Consider the following 12,803-nt stretch of genomic DNA (forward strand, 5'->3'; position numbering starts at 1 on the left):
TATTATTTGCCAACACTTTTTAAATAACTAATAGCATGATGTCACAAGATTTCCAGTTTAATAAACACCTGTTTCAACCTGTTCGGTTGCTCAATGCAAATATTGGAAATGGAGGAAATGACTAACTGGTTCAGACATGAGAGGTTGAGGGACTGATGTTGATGAGAAAAAAAGTTAATCTAGTTACTGGAATCCACTAAAAAATATCAGGTTGATAATGTTTTACTGAAATTTATATGACGACTCTTGGTAGGATTAATGTCCAAACACATGCTAAGACAAGAGTCTGCAAATAGAAATGCCAGTGCTCTGATTCACCACCTTAACAATGACAGCGCATGATAAAGTGCAGTAATATGAGAGAAGGAAGCCTTAATAAGCGATTATACTAACTGATGTTCACTGAGTGCCCTGATACACCACGATTAATTTGCACTCAACTACTCTGCTGAGGAAGAGTTAATAGGATGTGGATGATTAAATTATCAGTGAGGATGCTGCACAGATCATTAGCACCACAGACATTAAGCTGTGGAGTCCAATTTATTATTGTGCAGTAGCACAGTCACAGTGTTATTATCAATCATCAACAGCACTTTATAGCATAAAAAGTTATGTTTATTAAGGTGGCCTCATGCTTATTCTGTAGAGCTGCAATAATTAGTTGAGTTAATGGGCAGAAAATGAATGAGCAACTATTTTGATAGTTTGATAATTGTTTGGGCCATTTATTAATCAAAAATGCCAAAAGGTTTCTGGTTTTAGCTTCTCAGATGTGAGGACTTGCTGTAGTTTTTCTGTGTTATTCATGATCATAAACTAAATATCTTAAGGTTTTATTGATCAGACAAAATTTGAAGACGTCACATGGCTGGCATTTTTAACTATTTGAGACATTTTATTGACAGAACAATTCATTTGGAAGATAACCATCAGATTAATCGATAATATGAATAATCGTTAATTGCAAACTTAGAATACTGTGACGTGATGTCTCAGGTTCCTTTTTTGTGTGTCATTCCTCTTCTGTCCCCTTTCATTTCTTGTCAGCTCTCCACATTTAAATAAAAGCAAAAATAGCATAAAAATCAGCACCATGACTCTGTTTACAGACTATAAATGAACATCTTTCAATTATCTCTTGTTGGCACTTTGCAGTAACCTTTATTCTGTTCTCCTTGAAACTAAAGCATCACTGAAAAATTGTTTTGCCAACCCAATTAACCCTCATCCTAACATTAACAAACAGGGACGGCTGACTGGGGTCCCTGTGGACCCCAAGGATAAACTACTGTAAGAAACAACCATCATAGCAAAATGTTAACTTCTGTCTTTCTAAAACATTATTAGTTATGTAATTAATGCCATCCCCAAAAACCCCAACAACAATGTGTTATTATTATTATTATTATTAATGATTATATTTTTAGTTAATTTGCATATTGTGTATTGTGCAAAAGAAAACACACATAGTACTATTCTTTACTACAATAGTGTGTGATACTTACGACCCATGGCAAACATAAACTCAATAAATACTTTCATCTGTTAAAAGTGCATATTGGGTCCTTTTGACCCCAATACGTTGTTTTTTTTAAAGCACTAATTACAACAGGAACAGAAAACAATTATTAGAAGTCATTAGAAAAAACTGACTGACAAAGTTATGAAAAATTACGATAGATAGATAGCACTTGTGAGATATGACAAAAAAAGTAAACCTCTGGGCAAAGCTGGATTAGTACCCCCAGGGGCCCCTGGGCACTTGCCCTGATTGCCCGTATAGTAGGTCTGGGCCAGCCTCTGGGGTCTGCAGGTACCCCGGTTGGTAGGATTAAAGTTAAGTTGACAGTGGTTTTATTATAGCTACTACATGCCATAATGCGGAATATGTATTCAGCAATACTGTAAATGAGTATTATGAAACTAATAGGCCTATGTACAATAATATTGTAATTCCCCATAAAAAACAGTTATCACATACTTTTATGATGGACTTAATAATGAGGTTCTTTTAAAAGTGAAATGTTGATATATCAGTGCCACAGACTGAACCCAGCTCTCTGCTGTTGTACTCAAACATACATCCCTCCTCAATGCCAAATCCTGCAGACCATCTTTCTCCCACCCCAAACTCCCGCCCATCACTACGTAAAACCCACAACAAGTGGCCAACCAATGGGAAGCACCTCGCTAATGTGTATAGAGGGGGCTGAGGAAAAGAAAGACAAATGCTCAAAAGGGAGAGTAGAGGACCACTTTGCTACCCACAAGGGTTGTTGTTTTCCCCCCTTGCACTGTTGCTTTGCACTCGTGTGCGCACAAGGACTTTTAAATGATCCAACACAGTTCACAGAAGGGTTCTCGGGACTTCTTCGGCATTGCTTTTTGGTTGAGATCCGCTAGGAGAGAAGACGCAAGAGGGGATCGCTCAGCTTGAGGCAGTTGTTTCAGTCACTGCGATGGAATGAGCCGCTGCACAAACTCTCCTCAACTAGTGGAAAACTTTTTCTTTATTGGCGTCTCCTTCACTGCAGTGACTTTTTATCATAGTTTTCAACCCAGGCATGTATGGATAACGGGAAGTTCGCGCAGGAATCCGATTGAGATGGATCATTGCTGACGGTTTTACGGAGCCGGGATTACACAGCGCAGTGCCAGCCTGTTGAACGCCCACAAAAGGGCCTATCACACACCATCTGCCTGGGAATAAATAACACTCTCTGGTGAGGACACTATCCGTGGAAGTAGTGCAGAAGTTTTACTTATGACACTGCTCTGAGTTTTACCGTGTCTTGCAGCCATAACAATGGCAAGCTCTGGCGCATTGGCACAGAGAGTCTGTAGATCTCTTTGGCCTCTCGGTTGCGTGCTCTTGTTTTTTGGCTATTTATCCGTTGCCTCGCCGTCCCACGGTCGGCGATTGATATGCTGGCAAGCCATCATGAATTGCCAAACCGAGCCCGAGTGCAATTACGCATATGAACACTACCTGCGCGCATGTGGCCCCGTGCTTAGCGGAGAGAGGAAGAGGTGCCCCAGTCACTGTATCTCCTCCCTTGTCCAGCTCAATCTGACCAAAAACGGGCCGGCGCTCGAGGACTGCAGCTGCGCCCACGACCCGCTGTGTACAAGCACCAAACAGGCCATCGAGCCCTGCTTGCCCAGGACTACCAGTACGGGCTGCACGGAAGCCCGGCGCCAGTGCGAGAGAGACAAGCAGTGCAGCTCCGCAATGCACGATTACTTGGACCACTGCGGGAAACTCTTCAGCGGGGCAGTCTGCACCAACGCCTGCCGGAATGTGATCGCGAACATGCGTAAAATACCCAAGGGTCAGCAGCTGGACACTTGCATGTGTGACGGGACAGAGAGGGCCATCTGTGAGTATGTCAAGAACAGTATGAAGGCGCTGTGCTTTGACTCGCCCGAGAGGGAGGAGATAACCAGCGGCGACCAAGACCCAGATGATGAGGACTACCCCCCGGAACCGGAGTATACATACGAGCCGGAGAGCGCAGCCTCTCTCCCTGCGGCCCACTGTGTTTTGACCCTGCTGGCATCCATTTTGGCTGTATTGCCCCTCATTTAATCCCTGGGTTCATAATCTGCTCCGTCTATTGTCCGGATAAAAGGCAATCTAAACTTTTGTCACTCATTGACCTGCTACTATTGTGAAAGCTTTGAGCCTCAGAGACTGAAGGAACTGGTGTTTTGGCGCAGGCCTTGTTTGAATTAAGAGTTTCAGATACTGAAGGATATCAAATCAGGATATTTTCTATGCAAACGAGACCAGAAAGATATTTTTGAGATGCCTGTGCTTCAGGCTGCTCTCTTATCAAACCACACCACTTCACGGCTCTCCACATGCTTTGCTTATGTGATAAGCTAAATTAGATTGTCTACTTTGTCAGAGTCACAGAGTCTGATAGTACAGTTGTCATGATGGAGACACAGTTGGCTTGCTTTGGTGACAATGCAACATTTAATCAGTATGTGCACTGCCAATCTTTGTTTTTGTTTTTTTAAGATATGAACTATTTTTATATGACAGACTGTTGCCATTTGGCACCAGGCTATCTGATTTACAAGTATTTAATGCTGGAATCTATGAACTTGTAAATAGATTAGGAGTTAAAGTGAAACAATAATTTATTACATGCCAACTAGTTACATCCAAATGTTCATCATGTGAATAAAAGACTGAGAATTCCAGCTTTAAAGGGAAGTTATTTTGTCTGTATTCTCTTCAAAGATAATGTACATTGTATATATGTGTATAGCCTATATAGATTTTTCAGAAAATCCTCTATGTTTTAGGCTATGAGATGATTTATTCACTGTGTATAGCCTAGAGAAAGAAATGTCTAAATCCACTGTATGATTGCCTTAATGATATACTTTTATAGAAGGCATAAAGGAAACTTGAAGATAACATTCTTGCCTGTGAGTTATTTATTTGTTTACTTACTATATTTGTAACATTCCTGATCGTGCTTTAATTCAGACATACAGTAAAGTGATTTTGTTGCTCACTCAATTTGAGTGTTCTTAAAAGGCCTAGTTGAGAGCTGAGATCACAATAATCAAGCTGCTTTGCTATAATCAGCATGGTTGAAAATAGATGTATTAGAAGCCAAGACACCAGCATCATGAGTATAATGATAGAAAATTATGCTTTGTAGAATTAAATTAGATTTTAGTTCTTAAAACTTTACATAAACAATACAACAACTCAGTTTTATCCTTCATACTAATTTAAAGTACTGTGTTCTGTTTATGCTCCTTACTTGGCTCTTTATTGATTAAGGAGATTTATCCAGATACAACTGACATGTCAATCTCACTAATTTAAAGGACTGTTAAAATGTGAAGGCATTTTTACTGATTTTAATGGATCTTTAAGTGACATCCCTGGTCTGTAATGAAAGGGGGGAGGTGAGGACAGCAGCCAATCTGGAGTAATGAACATATACACTGCAACTACAGTATTGTACTGTGCCTGTATCGACTTAATGGACTCATTTAAAAATGCAAGCCAGCTTCCTCTGTTGACTGATAGCCTAATGACCTGCTATGTCTTGATTTAGCAGGCTGTTGTCAAAAGCAACTGTCACCATAAATCAACAAAACACTCCTCTCACCCCTCCGCCACCAACACCCTCTGCACTCGGGGTGAATTTTCAGTGACTCGCTGTTAAAGGCACAGTATGACTTTTTTATTTATTTATTTTTTTGAGCCATATACAACATATTAATGTGTTATATTTAAGTAACAGAGGGAAAATTAAACTTAAAATAATTTTATTTAATTCTGTTTATAAACATTACTGAGGTTATTTTTTTATTATCAGAACCATTATTAACTTAAATTTTGCATTTGGTCCATGTATTTGTTTACACACCTGTCAATCAGTCATGTGTTCAGAGTGTTAGTGTTGAGGCAAATTTGTTAATTTAGAGTATGGATTATTCTTTTAATTGGCTGCAATTAGATGCACATAAGGTAAATCGTAAATGCTAATATTTAGTATTCGTATTATTATCATCATTATTATTAATATTATTTTCAAGAGATATAACATATCATGCTCTTTGGTTGGCTACTGGGGCTTTAAATCAATGATTTACTGCAAAATGTTTTATTAAAGGGCCCTCCAGCTGAATGCATGGAGGAGAAGTCGAGTGGCATCTTTGTCATGGAAATGTTAAGCACATAATAGTTGGGTAGCACAATAGGGAGGCACTTCATTCTTTCAGGCTGGCTTGACACCTCTGGAGAGCCGAGCGGCGGGGAAGCATGTGGGAACGATCTGCTGCCGCTTGGGTCTAAACCCCTCCACTGCAAGAAAAAAAGAAGAAAACACAAATGCCTCGCAAGAGATGTTATATCACACTTAACATTGCCTGTGCTTTTTTCTGACAAATTATTTCTTCTGTGTGCAGTACTTCTTACGTTTTATGCTTCAAAGAAATTAAAAGAAAAAGGAAGAAAGCCATGATTCAAAAAGCCACATTATAATCAGAGACGTTAGTTAAATGCTGCCAATGCTGTACACTGATAGGGAAGAGAAAAAAAAACATTCCTAAATCCTCTCAGTAAGTGTGGATCTTAAATAAAATACCTTGTCTGTGTCTTGCAGTATCGGTATGCAGCCTGCCGTGCATGAAGCTTTCCAGCAGGAGAAAAGCTCAGTAGCCCCCTCCTCCCCCTCCTTGTCTTTCTTTTTGCCTTTCGCATTTGTTCAGGCAGTTTCAGCACTAAGAAAAAGCGCAGCATGCGTTGATTAGGCTATAATAATGCTTGGTGTGTGAATAGATGAATGAGGTGCAAAAAATCTCACAAAACTGGCCTACTTGTCATAAAATTAAAATGGTGTACAATGAGCTCTTGAATGGATTTTATGGTGTCATGCGTGCAAAGGAAAATTTTAGAAATATTTTGGTTTTAAAAGGGTTCATTTTCAATCATGCATTATTTTAGGAAAAAGAATTAAAGGAGGCAGCCACAAAGAGTAACTCAGAAATGTGAAAAGTTATCAACATGCTGTTGTTAAAATGTCTCCTTCCGCACACACAGACACACACACACACACACACACACACACACACACAAACATGCACACGCACACACACACAGACACACACACAAGCAGCGTAGTTCGGGGGGAGGTGGAGGCTTCTGGGTTTAATTTACTAACTGTGGCTGTTTGTGTTCCAGCTCTTTGAGCGTGTGTAAGATATCTCTGCCATCAACTTTGCTTCAGTGAGCTCAGTTCACTTCCAAGCTCTGTTTCTTTGGCCTCCTGAACAAAACGGCCCACACTTCACCCCATGCAGATCACTTCACCCCTTTACCCCATGCATATCACAGGACAATGTTTACAAAGGTGCAGCTCTCTCAATCTCTGATGTTAAAGTTGGAAGCTGCATACAGACTGCTTGTAATAAGACCTTTTATAATCCTTAAAATACGTCTTGCCTCCTAAAAATTGTCTTTATTTTCTTCCTTAACATTTATTGAAAAATTTAAGATGAGTACATTAAGAATGTGCTGCCCTGAGGGCAAAGCTAAACAATTACATTACCTCTTTATTCTTAGGGATATTTAGAATATTTGACCTTAGCCCTACTTTTCCTTGCAGTGTTTTCAGTCAAGTCTTGGCATCAGTTGGAGTAGTGTTTTTTTCATGCAGAGGTAAGTGGAAAACCTATATGGGACCTATTCAGCCTGAACTTGTTTTCCTTAAAAACCTAAAAAAAACTCAATCAAAACAAAAACTCATAACGATTCTTCAGTTTCTTCTCAAAAGATGAAGCTCGAAAGTATATGTACAGTATGTTTCAGTCTTCATACACACCTAATATGAAATGTAAAGTACAATTTAGTGTATTTACAGTTTCTAATAGTTGTGAATATTCACAATATGCATTATGTGCATTAGTTCCACAGCTGTTTGTGTTAGTTCTACATTTCTAAAACTAAACCATATTCCTTATATTCAACCTTCTCAGGTCTGGTGACCATATTTCTCACAGGCATTTGTTTTGGCTTCAGCTCCACGAGAGGTTGTGCATAAAGTGATGTAGAAACGGTCAGACAGTTGGAATGGCTGAGACGGAGGAGGAGGCACTGAGATGGAAAGTTCATTTGAAAGGATTTGGAAATAATCCCCTGAAGTTACCACAGGGTATTCGATGGAATGGGCTCCACCTCGACTCCCCTCTGTGCTCCCGCCATAGCTTAGACTCACATTTGTTAAAAGGTGGTTGTAAAAGAAGTGTGTTGCTTTTTGTTGTTTCCCTGTGATTTTCACTTGGAACATGCAGCGGTATTCTAAGTTATTTCAGTTCTCCAGAGGATGCTCTTCTCCTCGCCCTCGCTTGGGGATTGCTCTCTGAATTAATGCCATTCGGAGAAGACGCCAGTGACACGGCGAAGCAAAGATCATTGATTTTGCATCTCTCTCATTAGCTGCTTGGCCGATGCCAGGAGACTTTCTAGAAACCCTTGTTGTTTTTCTCCCTTCTATTTCAGCTGCCACTTTGATTTCATCATGCAAGACCTCTGCTGAGTTCACAACCCTTTGAAATGAGAAAAAGGCCTGTAATCCAGTTACTCAAGCTGCAGCCCGACTCCTCGGGTCCTGAGAGAAAACCTGCAGCACTAATCCCACTGTCACCAAGAGAACGCTTTGCTACCTGACTGTTTGTGGCAGCCATTTGATATATTCCCTGTTTAAAATGTTGCTGTTCAGTATTTCACAAAGAGGGTCACAAAGTGGTGCGCACTGGTTTTGTTAGTTTTAACTGTGTTCAAAAACTCAGAAAGACAGTTAAAAAAACTATACTTAGTAGTTTAGTTACAGAAGAATAGAAAACCATTGGCTTGCTTCAAAAACAGGGCTGCAAATACAGTTAATCTTTGTTTAAGAATAGAAGGTTCTTCTACTTCATTGAGAGTTTATATGCAGACTTAAAAGTAACACAGCTCTTCTTTTTTAGACTTCATGTACTGAGAATTTTCATTGATATGTCTCATAAGTCTGAATACACTCCGATAAATTGTTAAACTGTGGTTCCAACTGGGAAAAAAGGACACAAAGCACACATGTAAACAACACAAACCTTTCTTATTCACCTGTTATGTAATAGAGTATGTAGTGAGTAAAAGAATTGAGATTTTACGTCTCAAAATGAAAATATTTACAACACACATGATAGCAGTGAGGTTAACGGATAGTGTGTGTGTGTGTGTGTGTGTGTGTGTGTGTGTGTGTGTGTGTGTGTGTGTGTGTGTGTGTGTGTGTGTGTGTGTGTGTGTGTGTGTGTGTGTGTGTGTGTTGGTGTGTGTTGGTGTGTGTTGGTGTGTGTTGGTGTGTGTGCGTGCGCGTGCGTGTTGTTTTTGCAATACTACATCCTATACCAAAGCTGTAACCATGACATCCAAATGACATCCAGTGTAGATTTGACTAAATCAAATGTGTATGGGCCATGGGACTTTCTGTATCTGTTGTTTCAAATTGAAAACCCTCTAAGGTTTCATACACAGTCCTGCCAAGGTTTTGACCTAGTCTTGTCTACTTTGTGGTCTGTGATATAAACATGTTGTTGACTACGTGACATCATGCTAGCATCAAATCCATACAATAAATGCAATATTTACAGTATAACAGTAAAATCACTCCAAATCACACATAATCAAAGAACTCAAACATAGAATATGTGTAAGAATAATAATCATAAGCCACAATTACACCCCCCCCCCCCCAGTCTGTGTTTGACTAGTTAAATTAGCTCAAAATAAGAGGATTGGCCAACAAACCCAGCCAAACTAACATCCGAGCAAATAAAACGACAATTAAGCAGGAAAGTGTGTCAGTCCAGGACAATACTGAATGAACACTTTGTCCTTAGCCTAGGTTTTGAAATTAAATAAATTCCATTTTGGCGATACTGTAACATATTGTCTACCCGCCAGTTTTTAACCTTACTGAGCTGTTCTCATCCTTTGGTGAAACTAAAATGGTCATCAGCATATAAAAAATAATTTTCAGTACAAGCAGACCCCATTTATTTGTATAGTAGAAACAAGAGGGGGCCCAGAGCACTTCCCTGTGGGACTCCATATATTATATGTTAAGTATAAACTGATAAATGGCTGAGAACCTCAACTATCTGGAATCTTTGTCTTAAACATCAATACCAGAAATAAGTTGTGAATACAACATTGACATATCATCACCTTTTAAGTTGATATGATAAACCTGTTAGCAAAAAGCCGCTTATTTACATCTGATGAATGTAAGTTCAGTATTCTCTCTCCTTTTAAATCTGTTTTTGATCTCTTTCAACTCCTGAGGGAATCTGGCTCTGGCAACTATGATCACCAGCTTGATGCAAATGCTGTCTGTTTGCCATTTGGTGCTGAGCAATTAGTGTGCTGTGGGTTTCTAGAGATTTTTCTCTTTCTTGGGAAACAGTTGGGGCCGGACACAACACTATAAACAACACATTTCACATTATTCTCATTTGATACATTATTATTTATTTTATATGTTGCACAAAATGTTGGTTATAGCTGCTTTAAGTAAGAAGCAAGTAATATGACAGACATCTATTATTCTGCTGCCATGTTTGTGGCAAGTAATACTTTCACTGACAACCTAAAAGGTCTCCAAATAAACTATTGTTTAGTTTCACTTCCAGTGCAGTTGTGATCATCCATATATTCTGACAGCAGAAGTTGCAAATAAAGTCTGAAGTTGTTGGATATATGGCTTTATGAAACTTAAATTAGCTGTAAAAGTAAATGTTTGTGTATAAAATGGACATGGTTATATTTCTGAGCACTTGGTAATGTTTTGTTTTGATTAGCACCATCAACTCTCCACAGATATGTTTATTTTTTGTTCTTGTAATTGAAATGTTTATGATGCTCCGTCTGCCTGGTTGGAGAGGAGCTGCACCCTCCGTCAGCCTGTAACAGCCAGCGGGTCCAGCTGCTTTGCGGGCTCAGGGGGACATTCCCAGCATGTTCACACATCACTGGAGGAGCTGGAGTGTTTGCCTTTCACTTTGACCACAACACAAACAACTTCACCCACAAATAAACAAAACATGAGACAGGGGCCACGAGTGCAGCAGGACGCAGTCCAAGAAGCGCTGTGACAACAAGTCCATGCCGCCTCTGTTTGTATGCCTGTATTTGTGTTTACATGTGTTTGTAGATGCCAGTGTTTGTGCAAATGCTTGCATGTGTAACCGGAAGGATAACAGATTAGTTGCATAGTAATCTGATTGTTGTGGAGTGGCTTTTTTCTTAGAGATAGATGCATCTAAACTTTCTATCGCTATCTCTTTTCCTATGTGTGATTACCCATAACGCACCTCTACCTTGAAAAGCCTCTACTGGCTGTGCACTTTTGAGCTTTTGAGAGGCTTCTGCATTTCAAGGAATAAGAGGAGAGGGCCCAGAGAAAGGGGGGATGGGCAAGGATGAGACATAGAGAAAGAGACAGAGAGAGGAAAACACAAAACTTGCTGACACGGGGCATAACTTAATTTCCACGGTAGGGGGACAGCTGTGCAGTGTAATCTGCCATGGCAGCCCATTCAGACTTCAATGGCAGGCTTGACCCGCCAAGGAAAACTCGAACTGCAGCCAGCCCCTTCTCAGTGAAGGAGGTGGTGACCGGGCCACCATTTATGGGCTTAAAGAAACATACCCCTCTCACTTGTTATTGATAACACCCCCAGCCCCTAGAAACACACACACACACACACACACACACACACATATATTCACAGGCATACATTGCAGTGGGATTCTTAGCTGCCACAACATCTCAAGAGGCCATGATAATGTGTAGGAATATCATATTACAGTTGTCTTCATGCAATACAATTTCAGCGTCCCAATTATCACTATTTGTGGCAAAAATTTGTGGCTCTGTGGAAGATTATCTTTGCGTCACTGCCCAACCATCTCGCTGCAAGTTTCTAGACTGCATAGGCAGCAAAATACTGTGTCTTAGTGGTAAAATTGTCTGTTTTTAAACCTGACCTGTGCAGATTCTGACAAGGAATGGCACCATTGGGCAAAGTTGTCATGAGTGATTTCTTGTTTGTATTGCTGTCAATAGTAGGCTACTGCGTCAAAAAACAACAACCAAAAAAACCCAAACCAAACCCTGTCTCATTAATTTCAATGAGGCCACTCTGATGGCACAGTGAGGGTGCTCGTGTAGAGGGCTCTGACAAAAAAGTAAAAACTTTTGTCAGAATGATTTCATCAGTTGACAAACTGTGTTGGCTGATATGTGAGATAAATGACTTATTACAGACTAGGTAACTTCCTGCATTGTACCTCTTTGTCTCACCAGTACCCCAATTAATACACAACTTGTTTAATATATTTAACACAGTTTTATGAATGCGAATTATCTCAACCTTTGTCAGTATGTACAGGGACATGCACACACATGTCTGCATATTGGTATCAACTAATGGTCAGGACAAAATGCTGTGGTCCAAACCCCAAGAAAGTTTAATTTACTATTACATAAGACAAAGAAAAGCAGAAAACCTTACATCTGAAAAACTGGAACATTTTGGCACTTGCCCTTAAAAATGACTTAAAAAATAATGATACGATGATTATAATGATGTTGGTTTTTCTTTTCTTGTTTTTAACACTTGTAACTTTAACACTCATTTTTACACTCTCAAAGGTTCTTTAACACCTATCATGTGGCACTGTAGGAGTAATCTACAAACAACACTAAATACATAAACAGGAAATGTGCTTTCACCCTGAAATGAATAATGAGGCCATAGCATGGGAGTTGTGGGGAGTTAATAGTTTGGCAGTGGAAGTCAATAGGGGCCGGGGTCTCACTCCATTAAGCTGACCTCCAGGGCCACGTATTCATCCCTCACACATTCATTTCCTCTTTTATGCTCCCTCTCTTTTCACAGCGGAGGGTGAGGCAGGAGAGCAGGCTCATGCAGGAAAAAGCGTCTGCACAGACTGTAGGTCATAAATATGTTGGGTTGGTGTTTGAGTTGATGTGGCTTTGTCAACTCAAACACAAATGGGACCTTTTTAAAATAATTAATGAAAAGGCAAGCGTGGGACAGAGGAAGCTGTGAAAGGAACCCATCACAACACTGGCTCCTAGTTTTACCTATCAACATAATGTTTACACACAGCTGAGTTAAGTTTCAGTGAGTTGATACAAGTGTGTGTTCATGTGAGGGTCTGGTGGTGTACGGCTGCAACTAACTACCTCGATTAGTTG

General features: G+C 39.9%; 1 protein-coding gene across 1 annotated transcript; it reads left to right on the top strand.

Annotated features, from left to right (window-relative positions):
• The first annotated feature begins 2,256 nt into the window (after positions 1-2,256).
• On the top strand, positions 2,257-4,417 carry gas1a (growth arrest-specific 1a). The gene has a single exon (XM_053325327.1). It carries the CDS (start codon positions 2,810-2,812, stop codon positions 3,590-3,592), a length of 783 nt encoding a protein of 260 aa, XP_053181302.1. The 5' UTR covers positions 2,257-2,809; the 3' UTR covers positions 3,593-4,417.
• The last annotated feature ends 8,386 nt before the right edge of the window (positions 4,418-12,803 follow it).

This window comes from Scomber japonicus, chromosome 9 (genome assembly GCF_027409825.1).
Source record: "Scomber japonicus isolate fScoJap1 chromosome 9, fScoJap1.pri, whole genome shotgun sequence".
In the NCBI taxonomy this organism is placed as follows: domain Eukaryota; kingdom Metazoa; phylum Chordata; class Actinopteri; order Scombriformes; family Scombridae; genus Scomber; species Scomber japonicus.

Excerpts from the sequence above, each read along its gene's own strand:
- gas1a (XM_053325327.1), top strand. The coding sequence starts at position 2,810 with ATGGCAAGCTCTGGCGCATTGGCACAGAGAGTCTGTAGATCTCTTTGG.